Raw genomic sequence first — 21910 nt, 5'->3', positions numbered from 1 at the left:
AGAATAGCAATTGATAAAATAACATAACATAAAAGAGACAAATTCTTATGTGAAATAGACATTTCTTTTCAATTGCTCTACTTCATAATATAAAACAATTCATCTGTATCAGAAAACAATAAAATTGAGATATCATCTTTTAAAGACTAATACCTTCTCAAAACACAATGCAACAAATCAAATTTTTTGGTTTGCTGTTTTATAAATTTATCAGTTCACTTCAATATATAGTCTTTCTCAATCGCATATTTAAATTGATATTTATTTGATTCAACCATTTGATATTAAAATGAAATGCCAACTTAAATGGCACAAATATGATTTTTTTTTCTTATTTAAAAAGGGTTTATTTAGTTTCACATAAGATATTTGAACATAAAAATATTGAGAAAAGAAGAATCCTAAAAGATGTTACACATTCTAATACCACAATGCTTTGAATTCTCATATTTTGAATAAAAACTAAAAAAGAAAAGAAAGCACAATAACAATGTATGACACCCACTTCAATAACTTGGAAACTCGGTAACATTCATATTTTTAAATTCTCCATTGTTGCTTAGCTCTAGATACTTCACCGGAGGTTGCTCAGATCCAATGTAACTGAAAATATCACAAAAATAATTATTTATCTTATGATATGAATATGCTTTCCATTTAAAATTGAACGACTATCTGGAACTTTGAAGAAATATGACAACTACCCTTATGAAAATGGTATGGTGATAGATAGAAAAAATAGATAACAGAACTTGCAAATATCGAGTAGTGATAAATCAAAATAAGTAATGCATCTTATAAAGTCTAAACATTCTATCATGAGTGTACAAAAAATAAACTTTTTGCAAGTTGAACAATTTACTTTTTTGTAAAGAATTTGTAAAGAATAGGAATTATAAAAAAATTATTAACAAATCTAAATAAAAGAATAACTGGTAGTAAAATTTCACCCACGTGAATATCAATTTTAATAAAACAACAACTTGCCTTTATAATTTTTCTATCCAAAATTATTTCAACCACCCACGTGAATATGTCAATTTTTTGCCTATTAAAAAGACAAAGCAACAATAAATAAATCCTAAGAAGATCTAAAAAATGTTCACAGCAGTTTTAAATAAACTACCATTTCAATAAAATCATTTTTGTTACAAAAGATCAATATACCACAAAGAAAAGACACAAATTGAAATATAGATCTAAAAAAGAACAAAAATTAATGATGAATATAATGGTATTTAATTGTCTAAAAGTTATGAGTTATACACTTGTGCAGCATAATCAATTCAGCCAATATAGACGAAAACAATAAAATTAAATAACAACCGATAATACAATACAGCTAGTAGAATCTTTTTATTTACCACCAATAAAGAAAACTGCAAGACATGTGAAAATCAAGCTCAAAAGGTTTATGGGTAGCTAAAATATGCAGACACATCCAAGATAACTATTTAAAAGTATTAAAATTAAGTTCAATAAACGCAATAAAAGATAGTAACCCAATTTCAAAATTGAATGTAAATGGAGCAAAAATATAACATCTTTCTTACCTAATACCCAATTATCTATGACAATATTATTAGTTCTAATGCTTATAATATGAAGTGAGATTATTTTCTTAGACTCAAATTGGTCATAGACATTAAATATTATTAAATTTACAGATCAATTACCAATCCCTAATATGCTACAATAACTTAATTGATCAACTTTAAACCAATAAAAATCGATATCAAACAAAGTGTCACCTCATAAAAATGCTTCCACAATACATGTTTAAGATACCAAAAATACATAAACAAAAGGTGAAACAAAAAAGAAACACAACAATATTTCATCTAATCTACATCCGACACATGCATAACTATGAATTCCCAACCTACAAAACTTATTCAACCTAATTCTTGAATGGTGAAGAATAACATAATAAATCCTTTTAGAAAATATGAATAAAAAACAGTGAACATTCCATATAGACAAACTAATCCTTTAATTGGAACAAAACGCCAGAAAAAACCAAAATGAGCAAAGCCAAAAAACAAGTCCTAAAAACTAACCTTTAAAAATTAAACAGAACTGGTGAAACTTAAACTTACCTACAAAAAGTGATCCACACTAAAACCCTTCGTCGTAAAACAAATGACCCTTAAACTGCTGCCCTCCTCCATATTCTACACTTCATAATTTTAAAACCACACACTAAAGAATCACAAATAAAAATAGCTATCTTGGCAGAAGTAAAAAGCTAATAATAAAGTCAGCTATCCCTTTAAATCTTGGTAATGAATATTTAATTGGATGATTTTTTTACATAAAGTTTATTACCGAATTTTTCATTTCAATTTTTAAAGGAACATGAAATTAATCCCTCAATTGTAAATTTTGAGAAATGTATTTTAAAATTGAATTTGATTTCTTAATAATTTTTCTGCATGCCATCACTTACAGCTAGGTTCAATATTGGCAACTATTTCTTAGAATGACAATTTCAACTTCCAAGTTATAAAAAATTATCCATAAAAAAAAGTACACTAATATCCCAAACATATTACACAAAAATAAAACCAATTTTCTAAGGACAAATAAATCATGACACTGTATAACAGTATAAGAATATATGTCTTATAATACATACTCTAATTCATGCATTTTTAACACTTCATAATGCTAGAATCTCAAATTATCACAGTCAAAATATGAATCAATGCCTAGAGTTAAGTATAGTTGCACTACTGAAGCAATCAAAGTCAATATATGCATATTGGTTGCAAAAGAAAAAAATTAGTCTCTGAAAGAAGAACAACTCACATGAAAAGTAAAGAAAATACCTTGACAATAACCCAATATCATCACATCAAACTCAGATATGCAATGTCAGATAAAGAAAAAGAAAAAAAACAGAACAAATAGTGTCTCAAACTGATAAAGTGAAACTTTAACTACAATAGACTTATGTTGGAGGATAATGAGAGTATTGGAAGAGCACTCATAAGCTGCAAAAATCATTTTGAAGGACTTGATTGAGCACCATCACATAATCAATATCCCATTCTGAAGTTAAAAAAAGGGAAAAAATTATTTGTTTTACAAAATGAGTGAAAAAAAATCTATACAATTGTCAAATTGTTATAGTTATAGATTTCTCTCTGCTTGAATCTCGAACCCTAATGGTATTTTCTGTAACGTTTTTTTAAAAGAAAGAAAAATAAAAATAAATTTCTACTTTTAAAAAAGAAAAGTTACCCACACTGCGGATCGGATGACAGGATCTCAGAACTCTCCATTCTTTTGACCGGTGTTTCAACTTGTTGCCAACTGCTCCTTCTTTAGTGACGGTCGTAACACCACTCACCGTGGCACTATTCTTTCTCCTTGCAGCTGCATCAACAGTCACATAGAAAATTATTTATTCTCTATATGTTATAAAATAAGGGCTGCTGATTACATGCATCAAACCTAAATAAATAGAATAATCAGGAGTACCTCTGTTATAGAATAATACCTCTGTTTGGGTACAATACTATGGGGAGCTTTTTATATGATTTATATTCAATTGCATTTGACTGGACAGCGTTAGCTGAGTTTCCATCAGTTTCCATCATCGCCGCCCTCTTCTCCTTCCATGGAGCTTCCTTTCATCACTGTCGTAAGTTCTTCTTCACAACCAAGCCAAAATACTGACTTCTTTATGTCAAGAACATGTTTGGAGATGCGACTACTGCCAACAACAAAAACAGTAAACAGCAACAAACACACTAAATCACTTGCTCAAATAAAGATAAAGCCTTTTCCGAATCATGATGAAGTTCCCACATGACCATGTATAAATCTAAGTAATCTATTAAATCGAAATTCCAGATTGAACAACAGAAACGTGTATGTGTTTCCTTTAGTCAAACTTCTCAATAATAATTTTAGAATTACGCTAAGAGCAAACAAAGTATGGAATGCTTATTAAAGCAAATCATTAAAGGACCTTAAGAAACATCAATATTATTGCCTATTGGAATGATTTATTTGTAATGGTAACTTTGCAAAAAATTTATTAATAGCTAATTCTTTGAAAATGCCATAATATAAAGCAATTCACTATTGATCACTATCTGTGTATATTCTTTGAATGAAATTAATTAAATAATGCATATTTAAAGATAAAAGAATAATTAATTCACTGCATATGCATACTTGTAGTTTGAGTTTTTTTAATTCTTTTAAATTAAGATTCAGGTATTACATGTTTACATTCATAAACTGAAGTGGTGCAGAGGAAATAAAAAAATACTTTAAGGTAAGTGTGTCTCTTAGATACTTTCTTTTGAGAGTACGGGGAAGTACCACTTTGTGATCCTCACTTTTGAAGAGTGAATTATAGTGCAATTATCTTTATCGAATACATCTAATCTTAAATAAAGATAATAATGAATATCAGTCTAACCCTTTCAACATCCATAGTTCAGAAGAAAATTTGAATAATACCTCTTTAAAAATAATCTTGCGATATGCCTTCAGTCCTTTCGATATATCACCAATATGTTCTGCATGAAGAAATGGAAGAACTTAAAAAATGCTAGATCTTTCCAAGAAACACTTTCTACTAATTGAATATGCAACATCTGAGTATTTGCGTCCTACAGAAATTGTACAATGATAAAATGAATTTTTTATATATCAATATTCAAAGATTGAAAAAGAAGCTCACACATTGTTGGATCTAAAAAAGTAATGAACTTACCACAAAAGCAATCTCTTCAACAAACAAAGTTTCAATGTCAAATAATATCTTTTCTCCAATATTCTCTCTACCAATAGGTTTTTCTTTACTTGAAAATCTAATAGTACATCAAGCTTTACTTTTCCTATTCTATTAATGAGAAGCTCAAAGTGAATCATTTTAATAATGATAATAGAATCATGTGATCACGAAATTACAGATAGAGATACACAAAATACACAAAAAAGGAAGTGGTCAAAACCCCAACGATTGCAAGATTATAGTTCACAGTTTATTCAAATCATCCATGTGCAAAATTCACTCATAAATCCTAAAAGAATCTCTTCCTCGCACAAAAAACGACCATGTAGATAGAAAACGCAAAACACAGAATAAAAAGAGCATCTTTCTTCCACACATTGAGAAGTTCTTTTATCTTTTAATTGAAAATCTTAAAAGTTCTTTCCCTCCATCAATAAGTAGGACACAACTATAATCCGTTAACCACAATTATCAGGAAGCTAAGGTAACATAACCATATGATGCTAGATCTACAATTTATAGTTTAACCAACTAATAAAGCAAGCAAACAACATAGCCATATGCAACGTTCTCAGAACAAAAACAACAATTAAATTAAAACGAAAAGATAAAATGAAGCAAATAAGCTTTAAAAAGTCAAAATAAAATTTTAGGTGAAGAAATAACAGTGCATTATATCCCATCAGCATAAGAAATAAGAAAAAGACATAGATATACTTCTCTAGTGGCTTGCCTCTGCAAAGAGCTCTTGCTTTGATCTAACCTAAACCCAAAAACACATACACGAAACAAACTAAAAGAAGGGAAACAAATGTTTTGAAATAAAAACAGAAGAAGATTAGAAAAAAATACAGTAGTTTTTTATTTTGAAATTAAAAAAAAAAAAGGCTTACCTTTGCCTCACAGCCGATAACATCTTCAATGGCAAGATATCCATCACCATTCTTCTCTCCCATCTCCAACGGTGAATATCCACCGGTTAGCTTTCTGGCGTCACCACTTTGCTACCGAACTGCTGCCTCTTGGCTGATAGCAGCAAGATTTAGTGCATCTGAAATCGACAACGGTCAGGAAAAAAGAAACCTAAATAGTTATATCCAAATTGGTTGAGCCTTCTAAATAAGAATAACATAGTAAAAGAGAACGATGACCGAACAGCAGTAGAAGAAACACATACCGCAGTAACCATATTTGACATTGGCATGAGAGCTTCTTTTCCACTGTGAAAGTTCTCTTCGCCTCTGCTCCTGAAGCTCGATTCTCTTTGTCTGTCTCCTCTTCTCTCAGATCTTGCTCTCATTTTCTTCGTTTGTTTTAACACTCTCACTTAATCAATACTTTCTACCACTGCTCGATAGCTTCCTCGATACAGACGAAGAAGATGATAGAAAAAACAAATCCGAGAGAGAGCGCGAAAAAGAAGAGAGAGAGAGAATCAAGGAAAGATTTGATTTTTAAAATCCTGATTTGAAATTTGTTTACTCTTGCTCTGGTTTCAATGCAAGTTCAAATTTTAATCCTAAAAAGGAAAAAACGCACTCAACATGCATCTGATTTGGATTTACAAATCTACTTCTATTACTTTTGCAGCTTTGCAGGTGAGAGTTGCGTGAAGAAGTTGCTGTGTTGCTTGCTTTTTGTTTATATTTATTATTTATTATATTTTATGTTTGTATTTTGAATTAGTAAGACACTTGTCAATTATTTAAATAAGACACTTGTTGATCAATCAGCCTATACACTTGTCAAGCACTGAACCTACTACTATTCTCTTAGCCTATACACTTGTCAAGCACTGAACCTACTACTATTCTCTTATTATATATTAATAGATATAGAAAGATTTCAATTTAGTTTTCAATATAAATTTTTGGGTAAAAAACACAAATAAACCATGGGAGGAAAGTTGTTACATGAATAAATCAAATGAAAAAGTGACTCACGAATCAGCCAAAGTCTATTTTTATATAATTCGAACATATTTGATTCGAACTCCATTTGAACATAAATCGAACCTATTTGGTTCGAACTTCATAGTTATAATTCAAGCCTAATTGGTTCGAAATACTCTTGATTTTGTGCCTCAACTAATTCGAACCTAATTGGTTCGAATTACTCTTGATTACTTGCCTCCAATAATTCGAACCTAATTGGTTCGAATTATGAACAATTGGGTTATATAAGGAGTTCGAATCAAGCAAATTCGAACCACTTATCCTTTTCCATACCCCACCAAATCCCAGAGAAAACGACCCAGATTCGATTCGAGAAATAGTAGAACTGAAGACTCAGCTGATGGGGGACGATCCTGCAAGGCTGTACCGGTTGGACGGGGTTGCTCATATAGCCGGGGTCATCAATGACGAGGTTAGTAGATAGAAAACTTTGTGCACACGGTTTATCTGAGTTAGTGGTTTTGCATGTGGTTTTAGTGGCAGTTTATGTTAGTGGTTTATCGTGGTGGTATTGTTAGTGGTTTGTTGTAGTGGTTTTATATGCGCTTCTATTAATGATTTATGTAAGTGGTTTATGTTAGGTGGTATTGTTAGTGGTTGGTTGTAGTGGTATTGCAAATAGTTTATTTTAGTGGTTTTGCATGCGGTTTAGTTGGTGGTTTAGCGTAAGTGGTTTTTTGTACGTGGTTTTATATGCGGTTGTGTTGATGGTTTATGTAAGTGGTTTATGTAATTGGTTTATTGTGTTAGTTTATTTTTTGGTTAGCAGTATTGTATGTGGTTCTAATAATGCGGTCCGTTTAATACGCAGCCACAGCGATGCATCAGGAGCATGCGGCGGCAACAAGGCATGCCACTTGATGAGCGTTATGTTCCCTACTTGCAGATGGCCGGGTTATACCATCTGGCTAGGCTGAACGATAGATGGTTCTGGTTAGATGAGCCCCTTGTCAGCGCCTTCGTCGAGAGGTGACGTCCTGAGACGCACACCTTCCATATGCCCTTCGGAGAGTGCACGATCACGCTTCAGGACGTGGCGTACCAGTTGGGGTTGGCAGTGGACGGGCGTTATGTCAACGGTTGCCTTACAGACTTCCATGTGTATATCGAGGGTGGACGTCCAGGTTGGGTGTGGTTCGAGGAGTTGCTTGGAGTGATTCCTCCTCCGAGCCAGGTTCAGAAGTTCGCAGTAAACTGCACCTGGTTCCAGGAGACTTTCGGAGAGTGTCCTGAGGGAGCCGATGAGGAGATTGTGCGGCACTTTGCTCGTGCCTATATCATGATGTTGTTGGGCACTCAGCTGTTTGCCGACAAGTCCGGCAACCGCATTCACATCAGATGGCTTCCCTACGTAGCTAGGCTTGAGGAGATGGGTTCCTACAGTTGGGGTCTACAGGCCAGGGATGTGAGTGTTATTCCGGTTACTTTTATTTGAATAACTAGACATCAGATGTTTCTGTAGAGGGAGTTGGCGTGATAACATCGGTATTTTTTTGTGCAGTTTATCTGGATGCCGTATAGCTCCCCCGAGGTACTTCAGGTTGTGCATCCGGAGGCGTTGGAGCCTCGACACATGGCGGTGTGGCAGTCTGTCATGTCACTGATATACTTTGTCGTCGTAGAGTGGCATCAGGTAGATAGGGTGCTACCGCAGTTCGGTGGTGTGCAGCCCCTCCCGCGTCCCGCCCTGAACATCGACTTTTTGATGTCGAAGGACGGGAGAGGCAGTGATCGTTGGTTCCCGTCCGCTTTACCGGATTGGCATATTCTTTGGGAGACCCGTGCGAACCACGTCCTCCGGTTCGATGTTGTTGCCGATCCTGGACCTTCGCACGCCTACCTAGACTGGTGGAGTCAGCATGGAAAGAGGTTCTTGTCACCCGAGTTTTATCTGGGGGATCCGAGGGGCGTTCCTATTCCTGTCGAGGCGTCACAGAGGGGTCCTGGGCGAGTTCCTGACATGGATCGAGTCGACAACGTCCCTGATAGGCGTCGGGTTGAGAGGAGAGCTCGTGTCGGGACACGACGGAGCCAGCGTGAGTGGAGGTGGCTAGAGCAGGCTATCGACGAGGCTGATGACGCGGGTAGGGGTGGTCGTCGAGGACGAGGGCGTGGAGGCAGACGGAGGGCACCCGTTGCAGGCCAGGATGATGGTGAGGCTGGTGGCCTTAGTGGACAGGGGTACGCCACCGGAGATCCCACTACCCATGCTGAGGCTGGACTTGGGGAGGGGCCGCTTGGAGATTACTTTGTTGGAGTTCCCCCTGACGACCACACACATCAGGAGAGTAGGCCATGGGTGAGTCCAGGCAGCACGTTTTCAGACTTACTTGCCGGTGTTGGGTTTGATGGGATCTTGGATCCCCCTTCTTTGATGACATCAGTGCCATCATGCATGATGATGAGGCTGTCCCTGGGCGGAGTCAGACGACGGGGACACAGACACCGTTAGATGTCGATCTGAATGAGCCGCCCTCCGTGCCTCCTCCTGAGTACTTCGCTTTGGGTGGTACCCCAGCTTCGGCACATACTGCTGGGTCACATTCAGTTGCTGGGCCGTCCTCATCCCGACCGGTATATGTCTAGCCTAGGATGCCTACACAGCCAGCCCCGCAGGACGAGGACGAGGACGAGGAGATCGAGGATCAGGAGCCGTTTATCCGGAGAGGTCAGAGGACACGGGTTCCACGTCGTTGCTTCACGGGGTTGCACCTTTTTAGATGATTTCTGTGCCGAGTCGTATGTTACCTATGTTCGTCTATGTATTTTGTTACCAGTGTTACTTCGTATCCACCTTTAGATGTATGTGTGTGTTACTCTGAACACATCTGTACTTTGCATTTTGATGTTATTTAATTGCCGCATCATGTCTTGATTAATTTAACTCGTAGACTAATTTATTCCCATGCGTGTTCAACATACATTTCGTTTAAAACTCCTTAAACGGAACATATTCATCAATTCCGATCTCATGCACGTAACATATTCAGCTCTGTTCCTTACTAATTCGAACCATCTTGGTTCAATTTGCATTTAAAGTAATTCGAACCTATTAGGTTCGAATTAGTTGAGGCACGAAATCAAGAGTAATTCGAACCAATTAGGTTCGAATTATAACTGTGAAGTTCGAACCAAATAGGTTCGTTTTATGTTCAAATGGAGTTCGAACCAAATAGGTTCGAATTATATAAAAATAGGCTTTGGCTGATTCGTGAGTCACTTTTTCATTTGGCTTATTCATGTAACAAGTTTCCTCCCATGGTTTATTTGTGTTTTTTACCCTAAATTTTTAATTTAAGAATAATTATTGTTGAAGATTGCATGTGAGTGCTCGAAAAGTGTAGAAACCAGAAAAGAATTAGAAAAAAGAATGAGCAATTGATGAAAAACTTGCATTGCATGATGAGCCTCAACTATTACGCTAATAACTTTTCATATTTATACTCAACTAGTACTAGTTGCTATAGCTATTAAATACAGAAAATATTTATGATGGTATCATAAATATCTATTTACTAACTAACTACTACTACCAACTAACTAAAAATTAACAAAAATTGGATATCACGAAATACTCTTTTTTAAGTTTGGAGTTTGGCTATGAAAATATCCAACAATCTAAACTTACTATGGATATTCTTAAAGGAACTAGGTGCTAAAGACTTGATTAGAATGTCTTAAACCAAATGATGAGTTGATATTAACAACCAATGAATTAATCCCTCAAGTAGTTTGTCTTCCACAATGTGACAATTTGCCTCAATATACTTAATTTACTCATAGAAAATAAGATTGGTGGCAATATACATAATTAATTTGTTGTCACAATAAATGCTTGCAACCTTTTGAATGGATGCTCCAAGATTTTGAAGAACATAGCTTAACCATTGCACTTTTATAGTTGCTATGGCCAGTGGACGATACTCTGCTTCGGAGGATAATGTTGTGACGGTTAATTGTTTTTTGTTCTTCCAACTAACAAGTAATGTTATTAGATAGAAACAATATGCGGAGATAAATCTTCTAGAATCGGGACAACTTGTACAATTAGAATATGAAAATCCTGTGATGTTCAAATTTGACTTTGCAGAAAAAATCCAGCAGCTGGCGAATCTTTGATATATCTCAAAATTCTTTGTAATGCTCGCATGTGCTCAATAGTGGCAATCTAGAAATTGGCTTAATTTTTCTATGACATAGATGATATCAGGTCTAGTATTTGAGAGATAGAGTAATTTTCCTATGATCTTCCTATATTGAGTCGTAATTGGCAATAGCTTCCCATCATCCTTGCTCAGCTTCACTCCATACTCCATTGGAGTTGAAACAGACTTGCAATTTTTAAATCATGTTTCCTTGAAAAGATCAAGAACATATTTCTGCTAATATACAGCAATCCCTTTCTTTGATCCTGCTACCTCCAACCCAAGAAAATATTTAAGATCTCTAATGTCTTTACTTCAGAACCTTTCATCAAGTGTCCTTTTTAAATTGTCAATTTCACTAAGGTCATTTCCTGCCAAGACTAAATCATCAACATAAACTAAAATTCTAGTAAATTCCATTGTAGTTATCTTTGTGAATAAGCTTTAATATAACTTGCATTGTTTGAATTCCAACTTTACAAGAACAGATTTTAGTTTTCAATTCTATTGTCTACTTGCTTATTTTAAACCATACAATGAATTTTCAAGCTTGCATATTTGTCTTGGTTTTGCTTCCAACCCTTGTGGCATTCCCATATAGACCTCCTCATCAAGCTCGCCATGCAAAAATATTATATTTACATCTATTTGCTTTAAATGCCAACCTATTATCGCTGCAAGCGCCAAAACAACTTGCAAGGTACCTAACTTGATAATCAGGCTGCATGTATATTTGTAATCGACTCCAGGAACTTGAGCGAATTCCTTTGCCATAAGACATGCTTTATTAATGCCTTCCAACACTTCCATTAGGATGGTATTTTACTCAAAAACTCCACTTGCACCCTATTACCTTCTTACCAACTGGAAAAGAGGTCAATTTCTAGGTTTTGTTTTCGTCAAGAGCATTTGATTCTTGGCCATGATCACTGTTGGAACCTATCACTAACATGTCATCTATGTACAATAATAGAATGATGAAATTATCATTACTAGACCTTTTGTAATAAGTACAATAGTCTGACTGAACTCTATTGTACTCAAGAATAATAATGAAAGAATCAAATCTCTTGTACCAACATTTCGGCACTTACTTTAAACGTATAGAGATTTGGTTAACCTGCAAACCAAGATTTCTTTTCTTAGTTCTTCAAAGCCTTTTGGTTATTTCTTCTTCAACTTCACCATGAAGAAAAGTAGTCTTTACATGTGGTTGCTCTAGATGTAAATCCTATATAACACATATAACAAGAACTACTCTGATTGTAGAAATCTTGACTATAGGAGAAAATATTTCATTGAAATCAATACATTCTTTCTAAGCAAATTCCTTCACCACTAATCTTTCACAATAATGTTCTATCTGGTTATGAATGTCACGCTTGATTTTGTAGACCCATTTGTTACCAATGGCTTTCCTTCTATTTGGGAGTGGGACAAGCTCTCACGTCTTGTTTTATGTGTAGTGCTTCCATTTTTTTCTTGCATGACTGTCATTCATAAAGAAGAATTTGAACCATCTATGGCCTCTTTAGAGGTTGATGGTTATCCACTTTCAGTAACAAAATAAAATACATCGTGGCAAGTCATGACATAGTCGGCATGCCATGATGGTCTTCTTAATTCGCATGTTATTCTGTGAGTTTCAGTTGGTTTTTGTTCAACTTGCTCTGGTTCTGCTTTAGAAGAGTCTTTTTTCTCCAGAATTGTCATTCATGTATATTGTAGTAGTTTCTTCAATGCTGCTATTAGTTTCATGCTCCTTTTGCAATTGATTTTCAACGAATATAACATCTCTACTTACAATAGTTTTGTGGGCAGTGAGATCCCACAAACGATTCCCCTTTATGTTATCAACATATCCCAAAAAGATACGCTTCCTTGATTTAGGATCAAGCTTTGTTCTTTCTTAGAAATTGAGCATCACATAAACAAGACATCCAAACACATGTAGAGAAGAATAATCGGGTGGCTTACCTTGCTACATCTCCATTGGTATTTTTAATCCAATTGTTGTTGATGGCGATCAGTTAATCACGTAGTAGGCTGTTTTAACTGCTTCTACACAAAAATACTTGGCTAATTCTGCATATCGCAACATATCTCAGGTTCTTTCTAGAAGAGTTATGTTCATCCGTTCTGCTACACTATTTTGTTGAGGTGTATATGCAACTGTGAATTGTCTCTAGATACCCTTGAGCTTGCAAAATGCAATAATATCACCATGAATATATTCTCCTTTGTTATCTATCCTCAAGCATTTTATTTTCTTCGCAGTTTTAAACTTTATTCATGCTTTAAACTCCTTGAATACTGGAAACACATTTGACTTCTTCTTAATAGGGAATACCCATCCACACTCTTCGTGAGTAATCATCTATAAAGGAAAACAAAATATTTTGCTCTTCCTAGTGATAATTCTGGTGATTTTTCACACATCAAAATAAATCAAGTCTAGTATGTGTTTGCTTCTAGCAGTTGATCTTTCAAACTTCAATCTATGCTGCTTGCTTGTCACACAATGCTCACAAAAAGGTAGATTCATCATTTTGATCCCTGGAAAGAGATTATGTTCTGTAAAACTTGTATATCTCGTTCTGACATGTGGCCTAATTTCTGATATCACAACATCATTGTATCTTCTTGATTTGCAAATTCTACTAATGCCTCTGCGGCTGCGTCCCGACCTATATCTCCAAAGAGCAAGTATAGATTAGCTGTTAGTCATTTTACCTTCATGATCACACAAGCACCATTAGTCACCTTCAACGATCCACTTTCAATGTTGATCTTGTACCATTGAGAATCCAACAGTCCAACGGACAACAAATTTTTTCTCAGGCCGTTCACATATCTTACACCTTGAACTTTATGGATGAAATCATCAAACGTCTAAATTTTAATGATATCAATTTTCACAATTTCAAAGGCATGATCATCTTCCATGAGTACAAATCCCTTTGAAACAGTTTCATAAGTGCTAAATCACTCATGATGTAGATTAATGTGATATGTTGCTACACAATCCAATAGCCAGACATTAGCTAGGGTTTATTTCCTTCATGACCAATTGCAGCTTCGACACACAAAACATCTCGATCATTAGAGGTGTTTGCAACACAACCATGTGAGGTAATTGCATCAGGAGTTTTTTGTATGCTTTTCTTGTTGAACCAACAATCTTTCTTCAACTGCCCTTTTTGGCCATAATTGTAAACAATAATATTCTTCTTTCGAAACTTTGATCTACCACGACTTTGACTCTCACTAGAGATACGTTCTGTTGATCTACCTCTCATCACCGACAAAGCTTTTGCTTGATTTGAATTTTTTGTTTGATCATCTTTATTTTTGCGCTTACTTTCTTCTTCAAGAATAACGGTAGCAACATCATCAAATCAAAGTTGATCAGCAATATTGTTATTTGTGATGTTGATGATGAGTTGATCATACAAGTCTGGTAAACTTTGGAGAAAAAGTTCATCATGTTCATTTTCTACAATCTGACACTCTATGACTATTAATTGTGAAAATAAGGTATTAAGAATGTTGACGTGATCCGTCACTGATGTGGATTCACTTATACGAAAAGTATAGAGCCTTTTTTCATAAATACCCTATTATGAAGTGATTTTGCCTCGTACAACTTAGTGAGTGCCTCCCAAATTTCTTTTGTTGTCTATATTCTCCGATATTAGGGGTGTAATCGGCTCGGTTCGGTTCGGTTCGGTTTTGGACCGAAAACTAACCGAATCGACCTGATCGGTTCTACAAGGATACCAACCATTCAGTTGGCTGCTGTTTGAACAACCGAACCGAACCAATAGCAGTTTGGTTTGGTCGATTTTTTCGATTTTCTTACACCTAATAATCAGAATTTAAAATACCATAAAATAAAGTTTAAAACCTTTAATAAACTAGAATAACAAGAGTATATCACATCCAAATCCAATACAAATTCAACTTAATTAAAGATAAAACAAAGACAATTAAAAATGTTTAGCAGAAAAACAAAAATAAACACACTTTAAACCGAAACAGTCACTTTAAAACAAATAAAAACCAAACAGCCACCATGCTTAATCTGAATCCACACCAGACTCATCCTCATCTTCTCCGGTTGGTGCAATTTCTACAAAAATAAAACAAGAAAATCAATATAGATGATAAACATAATATAGATTATAAATTATAAACATAAACCATGAAAGGAACTACAAATTTCTTTTTTGCACACCTAATTCAAGTTTCTCAAACTCTTCAATAAGCTCCTCAAAATCGGTTGTCATTGGAGAAGCACGAAGCCAATTTTGTGTGCATATCAATGCCTCAACTGTCTTTGGAGTTAAAGAACTCCTATAGTTGTTAAGCACTCTTCCACCAGTGCTAAAAGCTGATTCTGAAGCAACAATCGAGACCGGCATTGCTAAGACATCTCTAGCTATTTGTGATAAGATAGGATACTTGCTAGAATTTACCTTCCACTAATTCAATATGTCAAAAGTATTTTGATCACGAGGCTTCTCTAAACCATCCATCAAATACAAATCCACCTCATTCTTGTTGATGATCTCATGAAAATGCACCTCCTTGAAAAAATCACCAGCCATGTCACCATCAGGTACTCCCACATCTGATGCACCATCTATTGTTGCTGAAGTAAAAGATCTACCCCCATTATTTGCATTCACATAGCATTCGAACATCTTGGAGAAGGTCTCTTTCACTTTTGCACCCAAAAAATCAGCATCATCCTTATCATATAGCTTTTCAAAGCTAAAGTTCACAAACTTCAACTTGTATCTAGGATCAAGAACCACAGCAACAAAAATCATCATATTGATATTTTTTATGTTACCCCAGTACTTTTCATACTTAAGCTTCATCCTCTCAGCCATACTCCCAAGTAATGGATCTCGACTACCACAAGAAGCCTTGAACACTCGCAAAATCTTACAAAACTCATGAAAATATTGAGAAGAAGTCACAAGCAAACAAAACCACAACAGCTCATAAGCACCAATAGTTTTGTTTCCAGCAACAAAACTACAACAACTCATAAGCAGCTTATGAAAAATTAGCATTTTTAATTATACGCAGCCATATATATGCAGAACAAAACCACAGCAACTCATAAGCAGAACCATAAGTAATTCATTTTTAAAGCCAATCAACAGAATTTAAATGATCATAAACAATCAGAGACAGCTACACATATATTCAAAAAGACACCAAGATTAATTAGAAGCAAATACTTATTAACCATGACAAATCACATTACTAAATTTAGGTTTACAAAATCAGATATAGAAAAATAATTATTTCTGATAAAATCCCAAAATTATATCTCAAAATGACAAGATAAATTTGTAAGGGTGACAAAAGTAAAATTTTAATAGAATGATTATGTAGCGAGTATGATTAAATTCTACAAGTTTTTTCCCCTTTGCAACTAGCTAAAATTGATCAATGAAAATGGATTATTCTTTTTTAATTAAAATGCTTTTTTAAGTTTATAATGTAAAACTTTTGACACGATGAAAATGACGATCCGGTAAAAGGTAATAAATATAAGATTCAGTTAATTTCACTGTGAATTTAATCCAATTTTCCAAATTAAAAGGTTATTGTTTCAAGGTTCATATTCATCATGAAAAGCTTGAACCCCACTACCATATAAAACCAACTCAGTGTGTAAAGTGTAAACCCATCAGCCATCACCATTGCCAAAACTCAAAAAGCTTATTCTGGCGGGTTTTCTACTCACTGTATATTCATTCACCAGAGAAAAAAAAAAAAATCTCAGAAGGTGATACAACTGTTCCTTCTAAATTCATTCTTTTCTTTGCTTCTTCTTTCTGCTTTCTTCCCTTTGGTTTGGTGATGATATCTCTGATTATCATTATTGAGGCTTTTTATTATTATTGTGGGAATTTTCATTTTTTATTGTATCTTCAATCATGGGTCATGCGTTTCTTGCAATGTTTGAGAGAATAGCGCGTTCTGATTCAAGATTCAGTTATTCTCTTCTTCTTCTTGTTAAGTCATCATGAAACGGTTCATCACTTCTTTCTGCTCTGAATGGAAGCAACTACTATAACGTAGCATTGTGTAACCAAATTTGGTTTGGTTTTTTGGTTTCTTTTAGCTTCATTATGCTATCAACGTCTCTCTCTCTCTCTCATCGTGCATTTGTTTGTGTCTTTTGTCTTCTTTCTTGCATGAAGATTTGAAACTAGAAACAGGCTTATGCTACAATTTCTGATATATGTCTCTTTTCAAGCTTCTTTCTCTTCTTGTTTTGGTGCTGGAAATGTGATATTGAACTTTGACTTGAAGTAATTCCCATTCCCACCCATTAGAAATTTTCCATTTGATCATTCTTTTTCATATTTATGAGGCTGTGCTTATGATATTTTTATAGGAATCAATAATCCTCTTTCCTATTATGCATTTTGTTTATTAAGTCTAATAGCAATTCTGATATTTACAGATACTGTACCTGTAGAACAAAACTGTGATGGCTTCATTATTACCTGAGGAAAGTGTAGGGCAAAATTTTACATGGCCGAAGCCTTGTCCTCCTCCAAGGAAGCCTCGCGTTCTCCTCGCTGCTTGTGGATGCCTATCGGCTGCGAAATTCGGACAGATTTGCCAATGTTTCTTGACATGGGCAGATATAAATACTGTGGTCACAGAAAATGCACGGGTTTTTCTTGATAAATCATCATTTCCACATAATGTGCAAATGTTTTCCGATGTAGATCAAGGGAGGGTTTGGTCAGAATCAGGTCCTCTACTCGGTTCGCCTTTACCCTCTGCTCTTTCTAAATGGGCTGATGTCATGGTCGTTGCTCCAATTTCTGCAAATACCATTGCAAAGGTAATCAATAAACTCACATGATAGGATTAGAAACATTACTTTGTACTAAGAAGAATTAGATCTTGCTTATCAGAGTTTATATGTACTATATATGTGTTTTCCTGCTTCCTAAAAATCATGTAATGTTTCGATCGGTATGTTTGCATCTTATTTAGAGTGATTTACATGTTCTACTTTTGCATTACTCGCATGATTGGAACCTGACTTGTGTATAAAACAATCATATGCTGCGTTATATGATCAAAACTAATGTGTACAAGAACTCATATCTTGCTTACAACAATGCCCCTTTTGTTTGTTTACTAAACAACTCAATTTTAAGGATGTTTTTGTAATAATTCAAATAAATCTACATCATGCTATTTAGTTTATATTCCTACTTATTGCTAAGAAATGTAATGTTCTGTTATTAAGTTGCATCTTACATAAGAGTTGTTTCATTTGCATGTTTATGGTTGCAGATTCTTGGAAGGATGTGCGACAATTTGCTAACAACTATCATAAGAGTATGGGACTACGAAAAGAGGCTCTATGTCGTGCCATCGATGGACCCTTTGATGGGGGCAAATCCTTTAACAGAGAGACAGCTTCATTCCCTTCGTGTACTTGGTCCCTATGTAATCACACTAGCTGGAGACAACGCTCATAAGCAAATGCCTGATCCTGAAATCATTTCTGAATTTGTGAAAATAAATATCAAGTGAAAGACTGAGAAGAATGAAAGATTACGCGTCTATAATTGTGGTATGCAGTAAGCTGAGTTCATTTTGTTTGGTGAATCAACAAGAAAAAAGAGTGACTGATATTGTGCTGTTTGTTGTATAAGAAGAGTACCACATCATTGGACAGTGAAAAGTGATGTTCTGTGAATCAATATAAAAGGCCAAGTAAGCCGCGTTAATAAGCATACCTTTCTCGGCCTTTTGGCTAAGATCAAGTGTAGTATCTGTTCTTATCAGTTTAATATCTGATATGTGGGCCATTGGTCCACACGATATTAAATTTATTTTTTGAGGGGGATGGGCCATTACAGTAGCTTGCTACTGGGCCTGTCAAGCGTCGCCCAAGCCTTACACTGCTGCATGGGCCTGGCGCACCCCACCAAATTAAGTCTAAAATCTTTTTAATTGTTTACCAGATTTTTTAATTGTTTTTCTTTGTTTATATTTAATGGTATCAAAACATGAACAAATAATGTAGGAAATTTGCTTTTCATATATAAAGCTCATAATATATATACATGTGAATGTAATGTCATCATCACGTTAAGTGCTATTATTAATAATCCAGCTTAGCCAGCTACGCATAAATAAATATAATTATGTGATAACAATATTGTTGATGCTAAGTTGTTAACCAAATAACCATTGATTTGGTGGTTCAGATACCCCTCTCTCTCATTCTCATGGTATGTCTTTTGAAGCTGCATCATCAACTTTAATCTCTTCCTCTTCATTCAGCAACAAGGGCTTTGTTAATGATGATGGTGGTTCAGTAATGTTCTTTTCACTGGTTTTTCCCCATAGGACTAAGTAGAGACCAAGCACAATGAGGATTGCACCAATAACCCTGTAATCAAATAAAAACTTGAATGAATCATTCCTTTTCAACAGAAACATTTATATAATCTTAGAACACATTTAATTGGTACTCTCAAAATATTCACATCACTCCATTTTCATTCATTAATATTATTCGATTTTAAATTTTTCATAAACACAGAATTAAATGTTACAATTAGAGCTAGATTTTATGTAGCTTTTTTTCCTTCATATAAAAATAAAATTTGGTGCAACAAATTAAATTTTGTTCATACCCTCCAGAGTATAACTGATCACCAAGAATTATTGCTGCCATGAGAGCTACTAGGACTGTTTGCAACGGCTGAAAGGCAGCAACAAACACAGGGCCACCCTTTTGGATACACCATGTTTGAAGAAAGATGACAATTGCAGATGATACAATTCCCTAAGTAATCAAAATTGAAATTAACTTTTCACATTTTATAGATAGAAGTACTTAATATTTGAGAGTTGGAAGTTAAGGAATATTGATTACAGCATATAGAATGAGGAAAAGCTCTTGTAATGATACTATCTTCCAATTTCTCAAGTCAGTTTCTACAAAGGCTGCTATGATCAAGAATTGGATCAATCCGAAGAAGCATGTGAACGCGGTGAGCGAAAGTTTCGCCGGATACTTCTTCACCACAGGAGCCTGCACAGAAATTCTTATTGCATTTATGAGATATATAAAACAAATGTCCAACCAATAAAAAACCATGATCATTATGATCTGACCTGAAAAACCATCCAACCAGCCCATGAAAAACAATGTCCAAGCAAGTATATGCAACCCCATCTCCAATTTTGTTGCATTTCTTCGGAATTATGATCTCCAAGTGTTTGATGGCTTTGTAACTGAAGAAGAGGAGGACCTTTGTATAGAGTAATAATAGTAGCACCACCAACACTTGCAATGGTTCCTATAACTTTTGCTAATCCATTTCTCCTTGCCATGTTCACTTTCTCAAGCCTGGCAAAGAAATCAACAGCTATAAAGGTTTTGAGAAGCTTAGCTGATCTTACACACAGCATCCTCTTGATTCGTCACGCTTACATTGACCTCCCTATAGAGGAGGCTAATCGTAAAATGTGATGAGGTGATTTGATTTGATTACCTTAAAGTTAAGGCCAAGATAAAAGTGATAGCAGGAACTGAGTTTTGCATTGCAGAGGCAAAAGTTGGAGAAGCATAATATAATCCCAACAAGTAAAAGCCTTGGTTTGCAGTGATCCTACAACATCCAATGAAAAATCACAGAACAGAAGGAACTATTGGAACTAATAGGAATCCAACAATCATGACTATATATAATCTTATATCTATACATGCTTACCCCAATAATGCTAATAGGAAGAACTGAACCAATAGAGATAGTGTAAGAGATGGTCTTTGATTCCTAATTACAAAACATATGTAACAAGAGTCAGAAAAATGATTAACATAAAGAATATTATGGCAGGAAAATTGGAAGAAACTCACTTCTCTAATAGATAGGCAAATGGGGTCAACAAAATCAAAGCAATTAGATTTCTATATACAGGGTAAACAACTTTGCTAACACCAATGTTTAGTGCAAGTCTTGATACAATGTGAAATCCTGCAAAGCAGAATTGCAGTGCAAGTAATGCCACAAGAAGCTTCACTTTCTCTCTTACAATATTGCTTCCCATTTTTCTCTGCTTTAGACTTGTTATGGGGGCAACAATATAGAGCAGTTGTCTATATATAGATTGAAATCTTGAAGGAATATTAAAATTATACAGTTTTTTATTTTAAGTTTTTAGTGTAAGTAGTTAGGCACGTTATTTGATGATTAGAATAGCAATTAGTAAGATTGTGTCTAAATTAGACCTTTTAGATAAGACAAAATAAATAAAAAGAAACGAAAAAACAATACAATAATCTTTTAGTATTTTATCCACATTTCATAAATTTGTATATATAAATATGATTTGTCCCATAATGCATCTTGTCGGATCAAATTTTTTTAAAGTGAGAAAATTGGTAAAATAAAAAAAATAAATATCTAATTATCATTGAATTAAGATAATGAAGCTTACATATTATAAACATTATAAATTCAAGAGTCATTAACATCTATTTTATTATTTTATTAATTTTCTCATATCACTAACACTTAACACACTCTTTTTGTGTATCTCTATATTTTTATTCTATTTTCCTAACTAAACTTGCCTAAAAGCAATTTACAAAGTTTTTTTAAAAATGAGAAACGTTACATGATGCATTACTTTTATACACACCTTTTTTTGTATATTTTCTATTTTATACCATGAAAATTTATCTTTTGAACCATAAAAAAATATGTAAGATACACAAAGAATTGTGTGAACATTATTTTAATAAAAAATTATAGAAAAACTTATGTCCTAAGTTATTGATATTTACTTTGGCATACATAAAATTTTTTATTTTTTCATATTTTTCTCGTTGACCTTAGATTGAATAATTTAGGGAGACAAATTATAGGTAGATCATGTTAGCCAGGCAGTTAGAGAGTGACCAACCTTCATCATTTGTATTACCATGTTCCCATTAGCCCTTTATCTCACTTCTGACTTTATGTCTAATGCGACCGTTGTCA

General features: G+C 34.5%; 2 protein-coding genes and 1 non-coding gene across 3 annotated transcripts; 2 read left to right on the top strand and 1 right to left on the bottom strand.

The window, feature by feature from the left end:
- Positions 1-16485: 16485 nt before the first annotated feature.
- LOC112751041 (phosphopantothenoylcysteine decarboxylase) lies at positions 16486-18663 on the top strand. Its single transcript, XM_025800020.2, has 3 exons — positions 16486-16665; positions 17350-17739; positions 18201-18663. The coding sequence occupies exons 2-3, from the start codon at positions 17377-17379 to the stop codon at positions 18441-18443; spliced, it is 606 nt and encodes a 201-aa protein (XP_025655805.1). The 5' UTR covers positions 16486-16665; positions 17350-17376; the 3' UTR covers positions 18444-18663.
- On the top strand, positions 18646-18841 carry LOC112752515 (U2 spliceosomal RNA). Its single transcript, XR_003176949.1, has one exon. It is a non-coding gene; the product is annotated as a U2 spliceosomal RNA (small nuclear RNA).
- A 93-nt stretch (positions 18842-18934) lies between these two features.
- LOC112751040 (WAT1-related protein At3g18200) lies at positions 18935-21024 on the bottom strand. The gene is made up of 7 exons (XM_025800019.3): positions 20785-21024; positions 20639-20701; positions 20420-20536; positions 20040-20274; positions 19798-19956; positions 19556-19707; positions 18935-19308 (listed from the first exon to the last, which is right to left on the bottom strand). The coding sequence occupies exons 1-7, from the start codon at positions 20973-20975 to the stop codon at positions 19143-19145; spliced, it is 1083 nt and encodes a 360-aa protein (XP_025655804.1). The 5' UTR covers positions 20976-21024; the 3' UTR covers positions 18935-19142.
- Between the last annotated feature and the right edge of the window lie 886 nt (positions 21025-21910).

The sequence above is a fragment of the Arachis hypogaea genome, chromosome 15 (assembly GCF_003086295.3).
Source record: "Arachis hypogaea cultivar Tifrunner chromosome 15, arahy.Tifrunner.gnm2.J5K5, whole genome shotgun sequence".
NCBI lineage: Eukaryota > Viridiplantae > Streptophyta > Magnoliopsida > Fabales > Fabaceae > Arachis > Arachis hypogaea.
Note: the sequence above shows the minus strand (reverse complement) of the source record. Positions and strands in the feature narration are given on the sequence as shown.